The sequence below is a fragment of the Fusarium phalaenopsidis genome (assembly GCF_050370095.1).
Source record: "Fusarium phalaenopsidis strain FUZ10S chromosome Unknown contig_32334, whole genome shotgun sequence".
NCBI classification, from domain to species: Eukaryota; Fungi; Ascomycota; class Sordariomycetes; order Hypocreales; family Nectriaceae; genus Fusarium; species Fusarium phalaenopsidis.
This window is the reverse complement of record NW_028145390.1, coordinates 450,180-474,192: the sequence shown is the minus strand read 5'-3', so window position 1 is coordinate 474,192 and position 24,013 is coordinate 450,180. Positions and strand designations below refer to the sequence as shown.

The 24,013-nt window shown below is 50.4% G+C and overlaps 7 protein-coding genes across 7 annotated transcripts; 3 read left to right on the top strand and 4 right to left on the bottom strand.

The window, feature by feature from the left end:
- Window positions 1-1,606: 1,606 nt before the first annotated feature.
- LRP88_14265 (major facilitator superfamily domain-containing protein) lies at window positions 1,607-3,400 on the top strand (the record flags this gene model as incomplete). Its single annotated transcript, XM_083250615.1, has 1 exon — window positions 1,607-3,400. The coding sequence occupies one exon, from the start codon at window positions 1,607-1,609 to the stop codon at window positions 3,398-3,400; it is 1,794 nt and encodes a 597-aa protein (XP_083093680.1).
- Window positions 3,401-5,294: 1,894 nt separating this feature from the next.
- LRP88_14264 (uncharacterized protein) lies at window positions 5,295-6,712 on the top strand (the record flags this gene model as incomplete). Its single annotated transcript, XM_083250614.1, has 6 exons — window positions 5,295-5,453; window positions 5,503-5,539; window positions 5,591-5,823; window positions 5,872-6,095; window positions 6,146-6,276; window positions 6,327-6,712. 6 exons carry the CDS (start codon window positions 5,295-5,297, stop codon window positions 6,710-6,712), a joined length of 1,170 nt encoding a protein of 389 aa, XP_083093679.1.
- Window positions 6,713-7,309: 597 nt separating this feature from the next.
- Window positions 7,310-9,067, bottom strand: LRP88_14263 (alpha-keto acid decarboxylase family protein; the record flags this gene model as incomplete). The annotated part of the gene is made up of 1 exon (XM_083250613.1): window positions 7,310-9,067. One exon carries the CDS (start codon window positions 9,065-9,067, stop codon window positions 7,310-7,312), a length of 1,758 nt encoding a protein of 585 aa, XP_083093678.1.
- A 7,262-nt stretch (window positions 9,068-16,329) lies between these two features.
- LRP88_14262 (concanavalin A-like lectin/glucanase domain-containing protein) lies at window positions 16,330-17,261 on the top strand (the record flags this gene model as incomplete). Its single annotated transcript, XM_083250612.1, has 3 exons — window positions 16,330-16,426; window positions 16,478-16,743; window positions 16,794-17,261. The coding sequence occupies 3 exons, from the start codon at window positions 16,330-16,332 to the stop codon at window positions 17,259-17,261; spliced, it is 831 nt and encodes a 276-aa protein (XP_083093677.1).
- Window positions 17,262-18,222: 961 nt separating this feature from the next.
- LRP88_14261 (uncharacterized protein) lies at window positions 18,223-18,906 on the bottom strand (the record flags this gene model as incomplete). The annotated part of the gene is made up of 1 exon (XM_083250611.1): window positions 18,223-18,906. The coding sequence occupies one exon, from the start codon at window positions 18,904-18,906 to the stop codon at window positions 18,223-18,225; it is 684 nt and encodes a 227-aa protein (XP_083093676.1).
- Window positions 18,907-19,433: 527 nt separating this feature from the next.
- LRP88_14260 (uncharacterized protein) lies at window positions 19,434-20,275 on the bottom strand (the record flags this gene model as incomplete). The annotated part of the gene is made up of 3 exons (XM_083250610.1): window positions 19,434-19,721; window positions 19,771-19,987; window positions 20,040-20,275. The coding sequence occupies 3 exons, from the start codon at window positions 20,273-20,275 to the stop codon at window positions 19,434-19,436; spliced, it is 741 nt and encodes a 246-aa protein (XP_083093675.1).
- A 306-nt stretch (window positions 20,276-20,581) lies between these two features.
- LRP88_14259 (uncharacterized protein) lies at window positions 20,582-22,040 on the bottom strand (the record flags this gene model as incomplete). The annotated part of the gene is made up of 4 exons (XM_083250609.1): window positions 20,582-21,355; window positions 21,407-21,418; window positions 21,468-21,784; window positions 21,842-22,040. The coding sequence occupies 4 exons, from the start codon at window positions 22,038-22,040 to the stop codon at window positions 20,582-20,584; spliced, it is 1,302 nt and encodes a 433-aa protein (XP_083093674.1).
- Window positions 22,041-24,013: the final 1,973 nt, after the last annotated feature.

The following is a 24,013-nucleotide window of genomic DNA, read 5'->3' as shown; positions in this document are numbered from 1 at the left end:
GGCTGTGCTGATGACAAGGCTGACATCGTGGCAAAGCAGATGGGGCTGTGTTGGGGCGAAGCGCACGTGGGCCAACGATTGAAGGGACGTGATGTTTTAAGTCAGGCTGCCTGATTGAGCGAATTAATTACCTGCAAACTATTGAATGATGACTATACAAAATTATAATGCTTATGTAGACTTGAAGAAATCACATATAGGGGGAAAATTCATCTGGTGCCAAGCTTGGAATTAATGCAGCGATTTCATTAACATCTATCAAGATCAGCTTGGACTGTTGCCAACCGGCATGGACAATACGAATATATAGGTAAGAGCCTGGATTTAGTTGAAGAAGTATAGGTGCTTTGACACGATAGACAGACAAGAGAGCATACCATGAGCTTACGGAACCCCTGGGACGATTGGCAGACGGAGATACGACTATTTAGACAAGTTATAAAGCCGGCCCTGCAATTGTTCAAGGATAAGCTGAGATAGGCTTCAAATAGAGATAAACTTGAAAGTTGGAGGGGCCAGGTACGCTCTCAAACCAACCCTAGGGTAGCAGTTTGCAGCCTGCTTTGTTATTCCTTTACGACGCTGTAGGGGCTCAAAGACAACAAGACTAGAGTATTTTGGGTCCCTGGCTACTTTCTGCAGATTACAGGTCATGTTCGCTGACCCGATCCCGAGGCTTGCGTAGGTTACACTCTCTTTGATAATGGCTCTAACGTTGCGCATGGCACTTGGATGCTTGATCGGCAAAACAACCACCTGCACGTCCTAGGCGTCAGGATTACGGCCATTTTGTTTGTGAGGTATAAACTTAACATTGACTTCTTCAGAGCTGCCGCCATGAGTGCGTACCTCATCGATTTTATTCGGTGATACAGGGCTGTAAAGTTCATTTCCAAACTCCCGTCAGCATTTGCTGTGGCAGGACTCTCAGGGGTCGTCCAAGATGATGGGCTACAAGTCTCGGAAACACAGGCCCACAGCGTGAAAGAATGAAATTACTAACCATCCTTCTCTCAAAGAGATAGAGTTTTCAGTGAGGCAAGTTATTATTCGCGCTAGACATCCAAATCTCACCGAGCCCTCACACCTCAACGTCATAGTCTTATCCATCCGGGACCCGCTCCGTCGCTTCCGCCGTCTTGTTTCCCTAGTCTGAAAAGTTTGGCTCCGAGATGCGACCGTATCAGTGAGGTCTCCACTTGAGGCTCAAGTCTGGCTGATAGCGGTCTGCATAGGAGCTGGAAATTGGGTTCAGGCAAGCTGGTGACTTGATGATGCAGCACTGGCTCCTATATAATGTATCTGAGCTATACAAGGAGTAATATAGTGAAACTACAACTCCAATTTACGACACGAAACCCCCAGCGCCGTGCCCCTGCTCAACCCACTGCTCTCGGCGGCTCCATGGTGGCATAGTGGACCACATCTGGCAGCTCCACCACAACAGCCAAGCCGGTCCGACAACACAGAACGTAACGATAAGAGATGAAGATCTTGAGGGACAAAATGCCATCATATTTATTATGGCTGATAAATGCGATCAGCTTTCTTCTTCTCTACATCATATCACCTTTGACTCCACTCACCCCTTCACAACCAACTCACCATGTCAAACTACCTCCCTTCGTTTTCTGCGCCGACGTCAAGGCCAGGGTCTCCCGTAGGCTCTCCCTCAGCCTCAAGACCGACCAGCTTCTTTGCCAACTCGAGGGCAAACTCGACATATGTACCGTCACGACGAAACTCAACTGCCGTCCCCTCCAGGCGGAACTCGACAGCTGTCCCGTCCAAGGCCAACAGTGCATGGAGCAAAGAACACAGCGACCCCGAGGCAACCGAATCGGATGGAAAGAACGAAAAACCTCGATCTCGAGCCGGTCGTATTGTGGGGGGCAAATATGTCGACAGCAACAATGAGGACATTGATGCAGACTGCGGCCCCATCACCACTGTCGACATTGATATGCCTCTCACGCTGACTGAGGTTCTTCAAGAGAATGGGAAGGAATACATCGTTCTGGGGTTTGCCACGGGAGATAAGGAGAACCCGTTCAACTGGAACCCATGGTATAAACGATCCATCTCGACCATCCTCAACCTTATGACGCTGTTCATCGGCCTCGCAACCACGGCCTACAGCTCTGGTATAGGAAGCATGGTTTCCGACCTCAACGCCTCCAACATCCAGGGTCAACTCGGCCTCTTCACTTTCAACATCAGCTGTGCGGTAGCACCCATGGTACTCGCCCCCTTTTGTGAGCTCGTGGGTCGCAAAGTCGTCTACGCAGGGTCATTTCTCTGCTTCTCACTCTTGTTCATCGGACTGGCAACAGCCAAGAATATCGAGACGATTATCGGACTTCGACTCCTACTTGGCCTTTTCGGCTGTGTGGGTACGATCCTGGTTGGCGGGACCTTTGACGACATGTATGAGCCTCACCATCGCAGTCGCCCTATGGCCATGTTTAGTTACGTCGCCATCTTTGGTACAGTTGCTGCCCCGATATACGCCGGGTTCATTGACCAAGCCATCGGATGGCGCTGGATCGAGGGTATCCAAGGCCTGGCAAACATCCCTCTGCTCATCGCCATCTTCTTCTTCTTTCCCGAGACTCGTGGCGGTGTTGCCCTCCATAAACGAGCCAAGGCACTGCGAAAGGCAACTGGTGATGAGCGATATGTGTCTGCGGGCGATATCCTGACGCCGAGTCTCCAGTCTATGCTGAAAGCAAGCTCCGTCAAGGCTATCCACATGTTGGTGACCGAGCCTGTGGTCTTTGCCTTTGGTCTTTGGATCGCCTTTTGCTGGGCTGTCGTCTTTCTCTTCCTCTCAGTGATCCCGATAACATTCACCGAGAAGCATGGCTGGTCCGAGGGTGTAAGCGGTCTTCCATATATATCGCTCTGCGTCGGAACCACGCTTGGCTGGCTGGCACATCATCTACAGATGCGCAAGTTCGATCGTCTCGTCGAGGATCCTAACGTCAAAGTCACACCTGAAGCACGTCTTTACGGTGCAATGTACGGCGCCGTCTTCCTCCCCATCGGCCTATTCATCTACAGCTTTACGCAGTACGCGTTTTTATCGTGGGTTGGTCCAGTCATCGGGCTTGCGCCCATTGCATTCGGTATCTACTTTGTTTTTGAGAGCACGTATAGCTACACGGCCGACTGCTACGGCGAGAGTGCTTCATCTGCGATTGCTGGTCAGGGCTTGATGAGGAATACTTTGGGAGCTGTTACGCCGTTGTTTGCGAATGCCTTCTTTCACAACGTTGGGAGCCAGTACGCGGGATTGATTCTGGCCTTGTTCGGTACTGGGTTGAGTCTGATCCCATTTATCATGTTCAAGTATGGACACAAGCTCAGAGCCCGAAGCAAGTTGGCAATGGAGATGTGATGGCACTTGATAGCATAAGATGAGCTCGTAGGCAGGCTTGCTAAGTAGAAATAGACGATTCAGGACTGAATCAACAAGCCAAGAAAGATGTATTGGCAATCTACAAGCCACTTGAGCGGGTTAAATTTGCAGTGTATGACACCGTGCTGAAAGCTTCAAAGAGAGAATGTAAGATTCCGGTGAGAGTAACTAACACCTAGGTGCCGAGAGTGAATCGGCCTCAGTGATGTGTAACTAGTGATAGACTGATAAGGTAAGTTACAAGTCTCATCATAAGTTATCTCGCAGTTCATACCTAGGTTAAGACTATAATTACCTTATGATTTAGACAATTGTGAGGGCACATTTGATAACGTTTGAGTTATAATAAATGTAAGAGTCTGATTAGATCTTGTCCAGTGGGAACATAGACGGAGGACAGGGAATAATATAATATCCGGGTCGACACCTAATATCACATCTAATATTAATCTTGCAGGATATCCTAGTCCTAGAACAGCCACCTACAGCCACCACTCTGCGTTTCGAGATGCGACACATGGATCAGCGAAAAGTGGAAATTGATTTTCGTATTCTCTTATTTTTTCGTCGCTTGCCTCGAGTCTTCCTTAAAACTGATGGATGCTCTTTTCCTTCTTCAAACCCTCGTGAGACTCGAAATCAGTGGCGGAGTCAGCCACATAACAAAGGCTTCATCTAAACGAGTCAAGATGCACCGGTAGGTATCATCCCCGGACTTCTCTGTTGGTTGTGCGGCTGCAGATGCATAATCTAGAGCGTTTCACAGAGGCCAACACCAGACGATGTAACAGGGCTGCATGACGCCGGTAATTGTTCAAAGACATCCCTTTCTCTCGAAAAGGTCAGGCACCAAGTCGTTGGTTCACAGAAGCAAATTTCTGTAGACCTACGACACTGACGCGCATCCAATGTTGCAGCAGCAAAGCGAGTGAATTAGAAGACCCATCTTGCACGGTCATGAAGACGAGTGATCGCCAAGCCATGGGCTGGAGGGGCGAAGCTTACGCGAGTTCCGTATGGTCAAACGAATCCAGATGATCCACTGCAGCTTCAGTCTCGACCAAGATCCTTTGGGCACTGACTCGCGGAGTGCGGCAGTGGTTGATGAGCTGACCAACACAAAGTCGTCGTTACGTGACGTGTGTGAGGAATCTGAGGCGGGAGGGCTTGTTTAGCGCTGACTGTCGTGCATGTACACACGCAGGGGCAGGGCAGGCCATGCAGGTCCTGTTGAAGGCCTCGCATTGTACATGTACTACTTGACCGGCCGCCGCAAGTATGAGTCGAGGGCGTGTTGCCTCCCTCGGAAAGGCCTGAGCACTGACACAGCTTCACACTCAAGGATCTGTTGTAGACGACGTATGCAGAACCCCTCAGGGTTGTCTTTTCAATCTTATCACCCCAGGTTTAGTGCCGTGTAGTGTCAAAGACTCAGCTGAATGAATAGTATTAGCAGCTTTCTAGCGCCAGGGGAATACCTAAACCAGTCGGGGAACCTGCAGAACCCACAAGTGATCGACACGCCCAGAGATCCCAGATCCTTGCTGGTGAGAAATACGGCTCGCCATCTGCGGCAAGTCGGCGACTCAAAGCCACCCGCTCGTGTCATTTTTTCTAGCTTCCCAACGGCTCCGGGGGTAAAGAGGATCGCCATCGCTATGGCCGACCGGGGTAGCACCCTCCAGCATGTGCCCTGCAAGAGGCTCTGTGCGAGTAGACGCACGCCGATCCCTGAGGGACTGGATCTGCCGTGCAAGTCATATATCACCCAGGAGGGTTTGAGGGGGGCCCGTCTCGCTAATCTGTGTTTTTTACTTTTTCTCTTTGTTCAGATGGTGTCAGAATCTCTTTGCTTTTTGGTTCGTCGTCAACGATGGGTTCGACAAAGATCCCGTCCAAGCAGCCAGACCTCTGGGCGGCAGAGCTTGTCACCTTTGTGGCAGCAACAATCTTTTTGATACTTCGACTGTTTAGTCGTAGGCTGACGAGGATACGGCTCTGGTGGGATGACTACTTTGCGTTGATGTGCTATGTAGGTTACTATCGTCGGTCTTGGTCTATTGTTGCTAACCGAAACATAGACCATGGCTCTGGGCTGGCTCGTCATTGTGCCCATCTGTAGGTCCCCAAGGTGAAAATGAGATGCAAAAGTGCTGACAGGAGTTCTAGGGATCCAGAATGGCTTTGGCTTGCACATCTGGGACATCAAGCACCTTACCAAGGAAAAGGCTCTTTTCCAGACCAAACTCCTCCTCTACATCGCCGAGCTGATGTACGCCTCTGCGCTCTTCTTCGCCAAAGCGTCCATTTTGAGCTTTTACTGGCGCATGTTTCGTGTCACAAACATCAAGCTCCCGATCCAGATTCTCTTTACGTGCGCCGTCATCTGGATCATCATCCGAGTGCGTAACCATAAACATCTGCCAAAGCAACCGAGCTGACTTTTGCAGACCTTCATGGGTATTTTCCACTGCATCCCCGTGCAGACGTTTTGGGATTCCTCCGTGAAAGGAACCTGCGCCATTGAGGACTCCAAGTTCTTCTTCGGGACTATCCTCGTCCACGTTATACTCGATATTTGCATCCTGATTCTGCCCATTCTGCAGATCCGAAAGTTGCAACTGCCTGGACTGCAGAAGCTGGGCGTCATGGTCATGTTTCTGTTTGGTATCATGTAAGTCGAGGGTCTAGTTGGCGGCGGACTTGTCTTGCTAATGGGCACAGTATCTGCGTAGCCGCCATGGTCATTATCGTTGCTTCGACCAAATTTGATAATACCTCCGAGGATATGACGTGGAACCTTTCTACGATTGTTATTTGTGCATCGGTCGAGGTCAATCTTGTTACTGTATCGGGTACGTCTCCCTCACCCACTCAACCCCCCTAACCACTAACAATCCTCTAGCCTGCCTTCCAACCGTTCGTCCGGCCTGCATCTACCTCTTCACTTGCACCCACCCCATCTCCTCCATCGGCTCGGGATCAAATAGTTACGGACAAGCCTACGGTCGCAGCCAAACCAAAAAGTCGATCCGCCTTTCGACACTGCCCAAGGGGAACGAGGACGAGTCGAGCTCGACACACCAACTCGCCGAAACAGAGGCTGGCCGGGGCTCCGTGTCAGACTTCGAGAGCCACGCCCTCGATAGATATCGCGGAAATACATCTACAATTACTGGGCCGGGTCATGATGGTTCGTCGGATGACTTTCCGACAGGTTCTGCTTTTGGTGGCATCATGGTCAAGAACGAGACGACTGTAAGGGTGTCGACGGCTGGTCAACCGCATTAGTGGAAGGCAAGGGCGCCACGTACCGAGGTAACAAGAAACAGAGTAATAACTTCATAGCTTCAATGCACTTTTTTAGAGTACAGCACCTCCAATCTTCCGCTGTTGCCTTGACCCGGACCAAGTGTCGATCGTACCTGCCACGTTCAGGTACTCTCAGACACAGCTCGTCCTGATATTGCGGCATAATAGCAATTCAAGGATCATGCTTGCATAATGGCGCACTGGCGCACACCATTCAGTTCATCCTGAGCCTGATAGGGTCTCAATATGGGCTCGTGATACGGGGATAATATATCTGACACCATGAATCGCTCCAGGATGATCCAGGATTCGAGTGTCAGAGGTCATCACCAGCTGAACTCTACTCTCTGTGCGCAAATCACTGAAACCAAGTGAGGCTTTCTGATACTCTACCTGTGAAAAGGCGTCATGCAAGGTCGCAGGCTGAGCTTCATCCTCGAAGAAAAGCTGCTCCAGACATGTGTGCAAGAACGCTCTGAGCTGTGATTTTGAATCTAATTGCAGGATAAAATTGATCAACTTTTTGTTAAAATAATCTGAAAAACAAAAACCTGCCGTCTAATTTAAGTTGCCTTTTCATGCCTCTCCACTGTTTATCTTTCTAGTCACACGATCAACAAATGTTCGAAGCGTCTTTGGAGCATCATCCATCTCCATCTTGACTTCAACAATGTTAAGTCCCTTTCCCTCTTTCAGTCCAGGATTTTCAAAGACATCTCTCAGTTGGTCCCAATTCTCGGCCAGAAAGGTCCTCACAGGGTAGGAGGGATCATTCTTCGGTGCACCAAAGTAACTCGGGGCTTCTAGGATTCTCCAGGGCTGAATGTCGTTGTAGCTCTCGTTCGGGCCGTGGATGAGTCTCTCAATCGTGTAGCCACTGTTGTTGAGAACAAAAATGATTACGTCGAGCTTGTTTCTGATGATGTCACTGACTGCCTGCGCCGTCATCTGGAAGCTTCCGTCTCCCTCGAATAGAATGGTCCGGCCAGGGCGTCGTGTTTTGTCCTCAAACATTTCACTCTGTGCGAGAGCTGCTCCTTGACATGCAGCAAGAGTATATCCGATTGATAGCCATATGGAAGAGTTGATGAAGACGGTGTCATCTGGAAGGATGAGACTCTGGCTTCCATGTGTGGCTGTGCCGGTTTCAGCCATGACGATGTCGCCCTCCCTGATAAAGTTGGAGACGCGCAGCCAGAAAGAGTATTGATCTATGATACTATCCTTCTCTGGCGGGAGCAACATCTTCTGCATAGTCTTAAGTGAGATGCACTTCTCCGGATAGGGTTCTGGAGTCGGGAGTTTGCACGTCTTCAGCTGGACAACTAGCTTCCTAAGGATAGACCTGACAGGTAAAGCACGGTTCCCTCCAAATGGAAGATCCTTGCCACCCATGCTGATAGAGTACTTCTCAAAGGCCATCGTGATGTGAGGATCCGGTATGGTGGTTGAGCCAAAGGTGTTGGCATCAGAGTCCAAGGGGCCAAAACGAAGAACCAAGTCCCGAGACTTGGCCCATGCTTGCTGAGCTGGCTCTCCCGCCAACCCAAGGCTAGACCCGTGGAAGTTGGGTAGATCTTCGTTGACAAGGCCCTTCCCTCCAAGAGTTGTGAGGGTAGGGAAACCAGTCAGCCTGACCAGTTGGTTGATTTCGTCTTTCATTCCGAACCTCCCAGCAAACGCGTCGACCAGAATCATTGGCTTTTTGCTGTTTTGGATTCGAGTTGCAAGTCTATGAACGAGTTCATGTTCATATGATTCATCAATCTTGGGCAATGAAAGAGTGATTGGGGATGCGGGAGCCACCACTTTGGCTTTGACCATGTCACAAGGTATCTGGATGTAGACTGGTCTACTGTGTCGAATGCACTCCTTGAGGGTCGCATCGATCATCCGAGGAGCGGTTGAAGGATCCATGAGGTTTGCCTGGGCAACTGTAACCATCTTGTACATTTCCGCAAAGATTTTGAAGTTTCCATCGCCCAATGAATGGTGCAGACAAGCTCCAGCCTCCTGGGCGTTAAGGGAGGGAGTTCCAACAATGTGCACTACCGGAACTCTCTCAGAGTAAGCTCCCGCGATGGCATTGATAGCTGAAAGTTCTCCCACTCCGAAAGAAGTGATGATAGCGCCGATGCCTTTGACTCTTGCGTAGCCATCGGCTGCGTAGCCGGCATTTAGCTCGTTGGCGTTGCCAACCCAGTGGATGCCGGTCGACTTGAGATAGTCCAAGACGGTGAGGTTGTAGTCTCCAGGGACGCCATGGACTGAGCCGAGACCGAGCTGAGCGAGCCGTATCCAGAGATATTCTGCCAGATCAACCTTTGGCGCCATTGTTGGTTGATGTGCTTGGTTGTTGACTTGAGAATGTTGAGATTGAGGACAATAACTGTCAATGACGGTTTATAATCACAAGAACATGCAATTGCAGAGATATAATGTGTCACAATTAAAATCACTGTTTTCATCACTCATAACACGGCTCTTGACAAGCTCTTTAATACCTTTAATACCGAGCCAAAGGCCCAAGTAAAAGCCCCCACTCCCCTTATCAGCAATGAGGCCATCACGTTACCCTTGTCGTATAACCTGACAGATACGCGGCAATCGACGGAATTGAGCGGCAAAAGAGTTCCCACAATTTGCGGAAAGGTCAGCGGGAGTCTGAACAACAAGGCACGAGGCTCTGCGGATCAAGAGATTTGGGCAAGGGCGGACCGAATAGGGGGGCTCTTGGCAGAATCAACACGTCTCGGGACCGGCCGGAAGAGGCAGCTGTCTTTTGTTGAGATCGGTAAGAATCCTTGTGGGTCGAGTCAGTCGAGTCTTTTATCAAGATCGTTGGAGTGTTGGTTGAGTCATGGTGATTTGGTAAAGCTGAGCAATACGGGCAGAGGCTGACTGATCCATTGCGTGATTGTTTTAGCCTCCTTCACATCAATGCACCTGGATACGAAGAGATAGATCAAATAGGAGAATATGTGCAGTCAAGATACATTAGCACATGGCGCTTGTTCAGATGTCCGTCCCTGATGCTCTTCCACGTTCAGAGACGCATAGCTCTTGACAAGATTCTTCAAAATATGAGCATCCACATCTTCCTGCTTTTTGACAACGCTCACTGGCCAATGACTTCGAACAGGTTGCATGTTGTCTAGTTCGTTGACCGCCTCTTGTTCCTCCAGGCTCATGGTGCCTCTCAGCAAAGCAAGTTCCTGTGGTCTCATGCGGCCCCGGATAACCCGGAACAGCGCTTCCGCCAAGTAATGGTTTCGTCTTTGGCTGTATAGACCCTGTGCAATCAAAATGAGGGTGGATCGTAGGGTTTCAAGTTCGGTAGCTGGTGTTTGGTCCCCGATCGCATCGATGCAGTCGCAGCCGGTGAGCATAAGGGGAATAACAATAAATAGATCCATGGCTTCAAATCCGTGTCGAAGATAGTAGAGTCGGACGAGAGTCTGGAGGTATTTCTTGGCATAAGCAACGATTTGCTGCGGAGAAGGGGACTGGGTTGTCTCAATATCACATAGCGGCTCGTAGAGGGTAAGCAAGAGGTGATGATAGTAAATGCTGTCAAGTATCAACTATACCGATTCGGCCAACCTGTATTCAGGTCATGAACTTGAGTCCTAGATACTTACTGAAGTTGAAGGTGGCCGGGAAGAACGATGGACCTTGGCTGGAGCGGTACAGGTAGACTTCTATACCAGCTCTGTAGTCGCTCACAAAACCCATGAGCTTTTTCAAGAGTTATCCCAGACCCTTCTGAGTAGGCTGCATCGCAAATCTCATTCATGATGATTCGGAAATGGCATCTTGCTCGGAAGATGTGAGAAAAGTAGGATGGTGAGAGGACATTGTTCAGCGGATACTTTATCCATATCTCGCCGTACCATTGCGCATTCCGTGTGGGATCTGGTAATGCCCACTCTGGAGGTTTCTTTAGCAATGGCGGCAGCATGAAGGAGAAGGCGACAAGACTGAGAGGGTCAACACATATGCATGCTCTAGAGTTGACGCACTCACGTTTCCCAGATGTACAAAGCCCACGCCGTATATGCTCTGCCATTCTGTATTCTTTGACTTCGTACGTCCATCACGTCAAAGATTCGAAGCTCGCGAGCTAATGAAACAGCATGAATCCTGTACGGCTGTCCAATCTCATCCAAGCCGCAAAGGTTGTGAAAGACGCTGAAGAGTATACCAGCCTGTATAGTCGTGATGCACGGTTCTGAACATTCTAGCTCCCAGAGACGCTTTGCTTCTGCAAGAAAGCGGTACGCGAGAGTATTGGGGTTCCAGTACTCGGCACGGTTCGAGAAGCCCGGGTAGCAGACCTGCGACCAGATCAGATGGGTCATTAATAGTGTTGAGGAGCTCATACACAGGCATAAGCAAGGACAATGTTGACGAGGAGAGATGAGCAAAAGTCTTTTCGTCTAGCAGCCATGTCTTCTAGGAATAAGTCCTTCTGGAACGCCGCCGTGAATTGGTACTCGCAGCGAAATAACACACTGAGGAGATCTCGCATGAGCGCATCATCATTGCATACTGGAGTCCACAACGATGGCTTGACGTTAGAGAGAACAGGCTCAACAACATGTGCTGCGTGAAAAGGCTTCAGGTAGAGACTGTGTTGCTCATCAGAGCCTAAGTTAGTTATAAGTCGGGGTGAAACATGTTCCGAAGTTTGAGGTGTCGAGTAAAGCGAAGCCGCCTCGTAAATCAATGAATTTAGGTATGGGTTGTCTCGGGCGTAATCTGCAGGCATCTCAGATCGATACGGGAACTCATATCGGAGTCTAGTCTCGGGCACTAGGGCCACTTGGAGCAAAAGATCGCCGGCCTTGACCCGGTTCAGAACAGCTTCGACGTCGGTGCCGGATCTGATTCTCTTCAAGATGTTCTGTGCATCACGCTCTGGCAGGGTCTTGAGCAGGGTGAAAATTTCCTCGTGGGCTATTGCTCGATCCTTCAGGACGTGGTGGTTCCGGTTAATGGCCTGCAGTCGTGATTCTCCTGGTAGCGTTATGTACTGGCATAAAAGACCCTTATCAAGACAGCGACGACATGTCGGTCTCTCACCGGAGCACTAAGATATAGGTCAACCTTTGCAGGACGGGTCAACGGACAATCAAACCACCTTGGCTTTGTTTCTCCGGCACGCGTTGCAGGCCGCAATCACGGTATTTGACCGCGACCTCGGCGACGGAGTACCCGTGGCGGACGACCCCGGCCTGATAGCCTGGGCCGGCACCAGACGGCGCAAAGACCTGTCTCTACCGGACGGGGTCTGGCCAGACATGAGGGATTATCAGGAGCCCCGGTGCTGGTCTAGGAGAGTGAGGTCTGTCGTTTGTGGGCGAATGAGGCGCGTTGTTGAAGGGAGAAGAATGAGACAGAATGACGTCATTGGCCTTAACACTATGCGTATCTGGGCTGGGACGAGAGAGGCCAGGACTAGCAAAGAAAGGTCTATAGATCTCGAGAAAAGGCAAGCGCTTCGGAAAAACGCCGCGGATTTTGTATCTGGTAAAATTTTCCTGACAATATTGAATTGGTGTGTGGTATCGGCGGCGTTTGCATCACGAGACCTGTTGAAGTGTTTGAGGCGTTCCACCACCAATAACCTGTCGACAAATCGACTGGAGGCATGTCCGTGGCTGCCTCAATGTTCCCGGCACCGCGAATAGAAAGATAAGTGGTTATCGTCAATAGCGGTGACTAAAAGTTGTCTCGAGCCAGGGCGACCTGTCACTTATCGAAAGACTTGAGGAAAGCCGCTTCTTGTTAGCCCCGTAGCCCATGCCAGGTGGTATATCAGAACACCATTTGTGAAGACATAAGTCTGCGATCATGAAGACTCATCGTGCCAATACACTGTCGCATCCTGGTTGCAAAGAAGACGACATTGACTAAGAAACTGTTGTGTGGTGAGCATTTGCTTAGACTGTGTTCGTCGTTGACTTTCACCCGAGTTCAGAAAATACCTACCCTAGAGGAGATGAGAAAAACTGGCCAAATGAAGGACAAGAGGGGTCACCCTCCAATCAATGAACATAGGAAACCTGATAACAAACAAGTTCGAAAATCAGTGTTAATAAACCCATAGACTAGACTTCGCTTAAATCGACCTATGTGCCTCTACCCTCGAGCTCACTTATCATTTAGCCCAATCTCGACACGAGTAAGAAGACTGAACATGCAGTCATCTACTCATGATTCTGCCTTATTTGAATAATCGTGCAGGTATTTCTGTAGGAGTATCTTTTGGTCTTTTTCTTGGCTCCTCACCTGGTCTGCATACTATAACCAGGCGGGAAATACCATCATGTAGTAACAAACTGTGTCTTTTGCTTTTGTGGCTGATGGCAAGAAGCCATCATTGCAGATAATAATAATAATAAAAAGGCCTAAACTGCTCCTGCCCTTGATGATAAAAACGTTTTAAATCTAAATTTGTGTGTGTGTGAAAGTGTACGGTAGCGTAGGGGGGTTGCGAAGGTTGACTGCTCTCAGCTAACAGTCTAAGGAAGCTTCCTGTAATTCTCCAGAACGAATCGCTGGGACTAACAGGTCCATTTGGAGGGTTGCAATTGTTCTAACAATCACAGCGAAGAGCCGAAGGGCTTATTCTTGAGGTTCTGAAGCCAAGGACGCTGAAGTTCCTGGACCCGAGCTAGACACCTTGCGGCCTGTTTGGAAACCCGATCCTGTCTGACTATAAGCGAGACTACTAGCCTATGAATCTTTCCATTCTCACCTCATCATTCTAATTTTAGAGTGGCTGGTTTCCGAGGAGCGTAAGAAACGACTAGCTCGTTCTTTACCTAGTCAATCTTGCAACCCTGTCAGGGCCAGGAGTTTGAATGAGACTACCCATCACCGGCGCCGATATTAACGCCTAATCAGGCACCCCTGAAAGATCGATCTTTGCGGAAGCTAATTTGGGCATTGGCGATAAAGGCTTGCCGAGATGAAAGCTAGAATCAAGAATGAACAATCCGTCTAATCACTGTTTGACGATGCTCCAACAGGTAAATATTTTAACCCTTCGAGTTATCCACGACGCCAGGCGGCAATGAGGCAGCTGCCTCGATCTTTATTTTCAGCGCCAGCAAGAGTTGAAACTGTCCTTGTCAAGTATCTTTTTGCGGCGGTACTGAGAGGGCGGCAATGGAAAAACGGGCCAATGCTGGCATCTAGTTTCTTGTTTCTACCGTTTCACTTGACTCCATAAATGGATATCCTCGTTGGCAACGGCGCCAACGTTGGGAAAGCGGATGACGATGGATGCATCTTGTTACACGGAGTAGCACCGTGGGCTCTTGGCGTTTATTAGCCGCAATAAAAGTATGCGCCTCGGGACTGAGACTCGAGGGTGAAGCGCTTACGATCCTCAAACACTCATCAAATGGTACTTTGTCCTATCATTTATTGACACGCCGCCCACGTCGGTAGAGAACGACTTGGCATTCTTGGGACAACTATCGCCCAAGCCGCCAGTTATAAATCCTTCGGCAGCTGGGCATAAAGTGTGTCTGGGGCGGTGTAAGGCTGTGTTAGATTCGGGATAAAGATTCCCGCCAAGTCTCAGCCATGTCTACAGATTGAATGAGATCGTCAGACCTCGGTACCTTCTTGGGGCAGACAAAGACACGGGATAGTCGGATCGCCGCGGTTGACCAGATCAATTCACATGCCCGGACTTGCCTTGAGAGTCCAAAATCTTGTTCATGTTTCTGGATAAAATGAAACTCTCGACGTGCCATTCGTATAGAAATCACAGCGATGTGACCTATGAAGGCGGCCGAAATCCACAAGGAATTGAATGTTCATGCAAGAACCCCGCCAAGAATTGTCAGAAACCGGGTGCATGCATAAGGGTCTTTTGGTGCAGCTATCAGGCTATCCTTGCCTTTGCCTGTAAGCCTTGCTTAGGGCCGGATGCAGGCTGACTGTAGCAGTGAATGTGGCAGCAGCAGGCTGTGCTTGGTTGAATGTCGTCAGTCTCACCGTCAAGATGGCTAACAATCCTTTGTTGTAACCGAGCTTATTCGCTAACATTTACGGGCGGGTGTTGGCGGTGTGAGATGAAGGCTGACTGTTTATGCAAATGCACAAAGCTTGAAACAATTGCCCATGGTGAAACGTGGACAACTCATAAAAAGGACGGCCTCAGCCTTTTGACCGTCAATGCATGCACAAAAGCTCCTACTATAAAGGTGCTCGAGCATCTGGGCGTTGATGCAGGGCTTGAGCGGGGTGCAGTGCGTGCAGCACATGGGGTCAGCTGAGCCCCCGCGGTGCAAAAGTACGGCCGGGAGTTCTCGATGACATGGTCTGGACGGTTTGAGGAGACACTGTGGATGGGCTCAGAGGCCCGAGATCAATGACACAAAGGTCAGTTGACTAGTGGACAATAGACGAGTGATGTGCAGGATCAACAGGAGCTCCGAAACAAACCGCTGGTGGAGTGAGTGTACCCGCTCGCTGATCGATTGATTAACCCCGCGGGTCTTTGCTCTGCAGGTGACAGGCAGGGTGCTCGTTGCAAAAAAGAGTGAGCGCGGGAGAAAAAAGATAAGACGAGGCAAACAATCAGCTGGCTATCTTGGCGTTGGTTGACAATGGCATGGCTTGGATGGCCGACACAGCCGAGCAACGCCTGAGGGTTAATAGCTCATGAACCTTATGAGGTTGGGAACCCAACCTAGACGAGAGAGAGCAAGGGTAGGTCGGGGTTGGTTATATGGGTGATCGCCGACTGACCCTCTTTGTTCCCCTCTCTGGTGACCTGACGTCAGATTCTAGGAACTCAATTCTCGCTGACGTTTTCCGTCCCTGCCCATCATCAGCATTCAGTCATCGTAAAGAGCGGACTCTGACCAGGCTAGCAGAGGGGGACCGAGTTCTAGGCCCGCTCGTATTGTCGTTCGCGGCCTCCCAGCTAGCCACCACCACCAAACCACTGATCGGATCTAGGGAGCCGCCCGCCCCCCTCCCCAGCCACAGGTAGAGTTTGGAACTAGGGGAGCTATTCTCCGTCTGCGGGTTTGCCGTAGCAACTGCACACCAGTCTCACATGATTGCGCGTTCTCTGCCCCAGTCCATTACCCGTCCTCTTTGAACCGATAGCCGGGGGTGTCTGTGGACCAAAACCGCATGTGCCGTCCTCGATTGGACTGTCGCAGAGAGGGGATGGACAGGGGTCAGCCAGAGCCAAGCAATGGCTAGTGGGGATCCATTCCTCGTTTGGGCGTGCGTGGCTTGGAGACAGGGCAACCCGGGGTTGTCTAGTCGACGCACGCGCAGGGAATACGAGCGGCTAGGACCCATCGCCTGATGGATATAAACCGAGGCTGTGAAGAGGCTAGAACATCTCCAACCAACCTCTTCCTCAGTACAAAAAAGGCGATTGGCCTCCGGTTCCTGCAAGATCTTCTCTCAAAGTGCGTCCTCACCAGTCCTCCCCTCTTGAACTGACGTCCATCAAACGCAAGCCACTGCGTGACATTGCTGACCCTTGATCTAACCCTCCCTCCCCCGCTGTACCATCGTTCCACGACACGACGCAGCCAACCGCAACGCCTCCAATGTTCTCCAAAGCTCTCTCCGTGGCTGCCCTAGCCCTTGCCGCACCTGCTCTGGTGTCGGCCCAAACGTCGACCACCTGCAACCCCCTCCTGGCCAGTAAGTTATACAGCCAATCTGATTGAGTGCTCTTTTGCTGACATTTTCTAGCCTGCCCTGCCGACCCTGCCTTTGGTAAGGACACAGTCCACTGCGACTTTACCAAGGGAGAGTGCCCCGCCTTTACCAACATTGGTGGTACTGCTATCGAGTACGGTGAGAAGGGTGGTGTCTTTACAATTCCCGGCCTCGGTGTCGCTCCCACAATCGCCACGGGCAAGTACATCTTCTTTGGCCGCGTTGATGTTGAGGTCCAAGCCGCTCCTGGCGTGGGCATCATCACCAGCGCTGTGCTTCAGTCTGATAACCTTGATGAGGTATGTTCTTCCTTGCATCTCACATATACAATTCATACTAACGTCTACAGATTGATTGGGAGTGGATCGGTGGTGACAATGCCCAAGTTCAGTCCAACTACTTCAGCAAGGGCGACATCAGCACATACGATCGCGGCGCCTTCCACCCCGTAGCCAACCCCACGGGTCAGTTCCACGTCTACTCTATTGAGTGGACACCCGCCTTTGTCAACTGGATCATCGACGGCACAGTTGTTCGCACCCTCACCTACGCCGACGCCAAGGGCGGCTCAGCCTTCCCCCAGACCCCCATGCAGGTCAAGCTGGGCACCTGGGTGGCCGGCCGTCCCGACGCTGCGGAGGGTACCGTCATCTGGGCCGGCGGTATGGCCGACTTCTCCAAGGGTCCCTTCACCGGTTACTACAAGAGCATCTCCATTGTCGACTACGCTGGTGGTGATGCTCCCACGACCAAGAGCGTGAAGGAGTACATCTACGGTGACCAGTCTGGCAGCTACCAGAGCATCCGAACTGTTTAAATGGAAAATAATGAAATTTAATGAAAGAGATAGGATGATTTTAATGAGACTGGTAATGAAAGAGGGGGATGATTAATGAGGCTGGCATTGCATTTGACATTTGACATTAGACTATGAACATCAATCAATATATATGACCCAATTCATCAATGACTCGATCTCTCTGGCGTGTGATATGAACATAAAAAGGATCTAGCATAAAGACGGCATGGTGGCACGACCCTAGACGGCTCACAGATCGGCGAGCAATCATGGCGGGCGGAGGTTTCAGTCATCTTAGCTCTATCTCAGTTCACTGAGACCTTGTCCCGAGCATGGCTGGAACAAACTTCCGCCTTCCGAGCCCGAGATGGATTTTTGGACTTTACTTGCTAATCCACCAATATAAGTCATAATTGAGACACTGCGAAATGCCGGTTGTTCTTGACCGTCTGCCGCACACTTGATCCATGGGAAATGTGAAACAACAATGGCATCTAGTGAGATTTCTGTGCTGGTAAGATAAGCGTTTAGGATACCATTCCAATGAAAACATCACCAAACCGAGTTGGATAGTTCAATTAGGGTTGATAAGTTCACAGATGATTGATCAAACAGCTTCTTGGTAGGCCAAGAGAAGCAAGAGAACCGCTAGTTATGGTGGTCAGAGACAAAACGTACATTGGGACAACAAATTGTGCATGGTCGAGTTAGTTCTGTTACTCATCGGCCGAGAGAAGGAGTTTATATCAGACAATTGCCCATGTTTTTCCCGTTATAAGAAAGACAGGGACAGGTGATGAGGATGACACAGCCCTGCAGAAGTTTGCCAGATAAGGCCAATGGCTAAACCAGAAGATAAAGATGAAGGGCGCCAACTTTCTGTAGATTCACCTATGTCTTAGCAGGCATGCATGTTAACATATGCGTATAACACTAGCGAAACTGACTCACATGGTTCACAAGAAACACTCGCTCGCCCCTAAGCCGAGTCGTCTACTCCAACGTCCACCCTCATAACCGCCGCCCGCGTCTTCTTCACTTCCCCTCCTCGAGTATCATCGAACCAATACCTATGCACAACCTCAAAACCCGACTTTTCGTACGATTTCATGGCAGGTACATTATTATCGTCCAGGATAAGGGCTAGCGTCACCTTGGCCCCGTTGTTTTCCTTCAACGCGAGCTGTTTGGCAAATTCGATGATTTTGTACGAGTGACCTTTCCGTCTCTCAGACGGGAGGACATACATGGCGTTTAGGACGTAGGTGGAATCGACACCAGAAGCGGGAGGACCGAAACTGACTGTGTCTGGTTGGAGATGCATCTTATCCTCGTAGGATTTTGCGGCTGTCTTGGCTTCGAGGGGTCCAACCAAGGTAAGAGCTGCGAGCCATGGCGAGTTGAGGATGAGTGAGATGTCATATGTAGTCTCGGCTCCGTCGTCAGGCTCCGAGACAATGATTGTGTTGAGGGCCACGGGGTTGTTCAATCGGGACGCCCATATTTCCTCCGAAAAGGCGACTTCGCGGGCATAGCTTGAGCCAAAGCTTTCAGGCGAGAGTTGAAGAGAAAGGAGCCGAAACTCCTTGTAGCGAGCGATGAGTTGATTCCATTGCGCTAGGTCGGGCAACGACTTGGGCAAGGCGACGGCTCTGGTGCTCATCTTGGCTGGTGAGTGAGTGTTTGAGTTTGGAAGGTTGAAACTGGTGTTTTCGATTTAAGTAAGAAGACACAACCTAAAGAGGGAGAAATAAAGCGATTGATCTCTTATGAGAGGATGTGGTGAGCTGTCGGTGCCTGCAGCTCTGAGTCACTTCGAGCTGCCCGAAAGAGCAATGATCAAGCACGCCATGGGTGTTGGTCTTAGTCAGACGCTTAGCGACTGTCAATGTGATTTGGTCAGAGTGAAATATTTCTTGATTTATCACTTATGGATAGTCTCTTTGATGTGTAAGTAATAGTATCCCTCATGTTAATAAGCTGGATTGAGCAGTGTTGCTAGCTGAGGTTGAGTCGTGAAGACAGAAATAGACGATACAACTTGGGCCGTTGCCATCGAAAGACAGCTTATTGAGGACCAGGAATCAACGGTACCATATATAATAAAAACAAGTACTTATGAGAAACTAACGAATATTTACCTCAATGTGGGGCCAATAGTTCAACAAAGATGTCCAGCACGGAGCTCAACTACTGAGAAGGTGCCTCAGCCTTCAACGCTCCCTGTCCAATTTCTATCAGCTCCTCGTTCATGAAGGTGTCCCTTTCGAAGCCATTCACAGCATTATCCAACAGGGCTGCTGCCATCTCATCTCGCTGGATAGTCGGGAGACCTATGAGAACTTGAGCAACGCCTTGAACACCCTTGACTAGGAGGCTAGTGTTTGCTGTGTTGATCAGTCCGGGCTTGAACACGCAAGCCTTTAGAGAGCCATCGGACTTTTGCGCGCGCTCGAGGACATCTGTTTCAACTTGGCCCTGCTATGCGTTAGGTGCATGAAGTCGGGACTTTCGTGATCTGACGTACCCTCATCACGCAGTAGTCGCCCATAATCCACGGCTTCTTGGCCGGGTCTCGTTCTGCGTTGGAGCCGCTTACGTACACGAAGCGAAACGGCCTAGTCTTGTCCTTTCGTGAGAGATTCGAAAAAGCGTCGACTGCTGCTAGAGGGTAGTCATGGCAGATCTTGCGCACTTCATCTTGGGGAAAGGTCTTGGATTTGGTTGGCGTGATGGCAATGAGCCTACGCCACCGTCAGCTTCAAAGTCTCATGGCTTTTCAGAGGCCAAACGCACCAGATACAAGCATCCGCATCGGATATTTCAGTCTTGACACTCTCGGGATAGTTGATAAAGTCGTCGCAGGGAACCGACTTCAACTTGGAGGCGTCGGCTTGCGATCCCGAGCCTTCCGGAACGGCGGTTTGACGGCGCGCTAGGGCGATGACAGACGTGATCTTTGGATGGGACAGCGCTTGACGGACGACTTCCGTACCTAGGAAGCCAGTTGCGCCGGCTACGACGAGCTTCATGATGGTGGTTTTGGCTGGTATTCGGGTTGTGCGGGGTTGGGTTGAAGTGCCTGGGATCAGAATGCTGACGTCGCCCTCTACAGTGATATTTAAACCAATCTCCCGATAAGCCACTTACGAATATGGTTCAGTTGCGCGTAAGCTTGCAAAAAACAAGGATCAATCTTGAAATAGAACCATGGTGCGCCCTGGTAGCGCTGGTGAAACATAGCTGCTCTACGGACACAAGAAGACGGAGTTTAGTCGCAAACTCCGAGATGAGAAAAGAAGAATCCTATCCTATACCAACAATTATACCTGCCAACCTTATGAAATAGGCGTCGACTTGAGATAGTCGCACTTGGCGTTGTCAAATGGACTTCCGCAGCCAACCTCATTATCCTTCTCTATAAACACAGCCGGCAGGTTAAAGTAACACGTCGGCACCTGACCCCATGCCAAGTTGCTCAGGTCAATCTCCTTGCTGTCTCCTCCATGAAGCCCGCAGTCAATGATGGCGCGGTAGAACGGCTCCCGGTCACCAAGTCCGTACGAGGCCATCTTGTCGTAAATGTCGGCGGCGGCCTCAACCCACTCGTTCTCGCGGTTCGGGTTCGGGTTGTTCTTCATGATGTAGAAGCAGTATTCTTCTCCGTCCTTGAGCTCAAGCCACTGTCGACCAGGAGCGAAGCCGCAGTCCTCCCGAGTCCGCACATTGTCTCGCTTGTCAGCAATGAGGTGGAACTTGGCTGCCTTCATGACGTCGTTGGCCACCTTTTTCTGGATGTTGTTTGTGATGGACTCGATGGTTACGCGAACTGCTTCTTCGTCGTCATCGACCAGGAACCAGCCCCCGTTGAAGAACTTGGCAATCTTGGTCTCGTATGTGTCCCACTTGGGGGCCGGGAGGGAGTTGTATTCTTCTTCGCTGCGGCCGCCACCCGTGGCGATGCGGAGGGTGTCTTCGAGGGATGTTGTGGCTGCCTCAAAGGTGTTGGCGAGGGCGCTTGAGATGGTGCCTTGGTCGACCTCGTCGCCTGCCAGAGAAAGGGCAGAGAAGATGCCAGCCAGGATACCGAAGCCGGCAGAGATTCCGGAGCCCTGGTCGTGTTAGTCACTTTCTGTGGATACAAGACGATCAACTCACGGCACCAGGTACAAGCCCTCCAACTGCGTTTCCAATAGTGGCAGCCGCAGCAATCCAACCTCGGACCTGACTCGGGTTATCCTCAGACCCGTCAAAGTCCTGAACCATCTGAGGAATCCTCAGGCCATTGATGAGTGTCTCCTGAGTGAACTGGCGGTTAAGCTCGCGGAACTTTTCGTGCATGCCCTTGACAGCCTGGAAGATCCAGTACGAGTTCTTGCCCAGGGGTGTCGTGCCGAACTGGTCAAACTGATCATCGCAGCTCAGCCCTCCCATAGGGTTGCAGTCGTTGCCGAGGGCAGAGCAGCCTGCAGCACCAGACTTGCCTGATGTGCCTCCCTGGACTTGGTCTTCCATGTTTTTGACCCATGAGTTTTCATGTTCTGTTGGGAGTCAGCGGCTTGGTGTTGTCCAAAGGTTGTGGGATACTTGACACCTACCCCAGTGGGACTTGATGAAGAGCTCAAGAGATACACCCGCGGCCGTTTTCTCCCAAAGGTCATCGGCACCTTCTGGGGTTCTTAGGTCCCAGCCCTTACAGAGTGTCTCTTTGCTATCCAAGACATCATCCCGCTTGGAGACAAGCGGCGAGGCACTTATCGACGCCGCAAGGGCCAAAAGAGCGGAAGTAGACTTCATTGTCGAGGTCTGGTTCCGAGAAAGTATGAAGCTGGGTATCGAATAGGCAGTCCGATGTCAAACGGTCAGGTCTAGATTCCCTTCTGGCTGATACGGAAGCATCTGCACGGACGAGGCTGCATTTATATAGAACTACAACCACAACTCCACGGACGGTCGGCATACCGGCAGCCCATAATAGCATCAATACTAAGCATAGATCTTGGCAGCTTACGCCTTGGCCATTTGGCGAGATGAACCGGACCGTTCGCTGACGATATGCCCACAAAGGATCGAGTTCCCTACGGGTGCAGGTGATGACCAGGGAATTAAGGACTTTAGTGACACGCGTAAGGATTCAGAAGGATTCGCTTCCCCATGTTTGTTGAAACCCCAGCCCTATAAGGAAGGTCAGTGGTTCGGTCAATAGTCAGGATCGAGGTCCGATGGAAAAAGTCGTGGAATTCGCGTGTTCGGTGATTCATCCAAGAGTGTTGGCCTGTGTTGATCATTGAGATGGCATTGACGGACTGTGGTACCTACCCTCGAAAGGACTCAGCCCTGAGCTTGATCATAATCAACTTGAAACTCGGTGTCTACTCGCATATTATGATAGACGGGTACCCTTCCCGAAGGTACGGAGTACCGTGATAGACTTGCAAGCTGGGTATTCTATCGATGCTTGGAAGCACCGTGCTAGCCTACCCGTCTGTTCCCTGCCAAACTCCTCAAACTTCTCAGGAGGGCTGGATCGGCATCGACTCGGCCACGGCAATCAAATGGTCACATTCGGGCGTGGTGACGAACCCCCTATCACCGAACAAGTCCGTAGGGCCGTCGGAGCTGGTTGAACATTGACTTCCAGAAGAGGACATGCAGGATGATTGATCTGAAATGAAAGGTTATTGGAAACAATTAATTACGCTGATAATGTTGATTGTTCGGTTTTGGTGCCGCGAGCACGCGTCTTATGACAGGCATCTGGTCAGACCATCAACAAATAGTCATCCCCGCCTATCCATGCCAGTGCATAAATGTAATATTACTCCTTGTCAAGTCACCCCGGAACAGGCAATTCAAAGTATGGATCTGGCTATAAATCTTACCTATTGCCTGCAACCTCACACCTTCTCAGGACCGAGGAGGCTGAGCAATGACGGTCCAACATTGGGCTAGCGGGCCGTCGATGTTGTGATAAGGCCGTCGATTTTTAGGTACTGATCCAACTTGGCTTATACACCTACCTCTATCTTGGCGTAAGCGTAAAAATTGAATGAAAAGAACCCCTTATAGTTCCTGCTTTCCTCCAGGTCATTCTCTCAACCTAGTACTGCTCGTCTGCACAAGACGTAATGGCGAGGTGCTGGCAAGAATCCACCCCATTAGGGAAACTTGATCAAGAGAAACCTAAGCAGGGCGTGTTAAGAGCCAGTCCCCAACATTCCATCTTCATCTCCCATGTTTGGTGACCAATCTGAGCACACCAAACCCCTTGTCATGCGCATCCTTGCATCGAAACCCCTAGGTCTCGTAGAGAGTACGAACTAGTCTAAAGTCGGGTGTGTCCTTTTCGTGCTCAGAATATTTTAGTCTTCGCCCTGCGGGTTGCACATGTGTTGTGTGCTCGTAACTCGCATGTTTGGTCATATCAATGGCTTGTAGAGCCTGTCACGATGAGGACCCCAGAGGTGATTGACGGTAGATTGAGGATCTTTCGTCACGCTTGTGCGTAGGCCATCGAAAATGATCAAGTCGGTACTGTTGTTGTCTCCCCAGATGTAGGGAATAGCATCTTGTCTCATCCGCCATGACTCTGCCATGTTGACTAGGCGGCACCGCACTCCTTCGTCGCCTGAATACGGCTCCATAATGACAACACGGGACGCATCAGAACAAGTGATTAGCTGAGGAACAGCTCGAGTCTTTACGGATTGGGTTGCAGACGGAATATCTGGGAGGACATTGTGTGCAACAGTTTTGCAGAAAGCTATCAA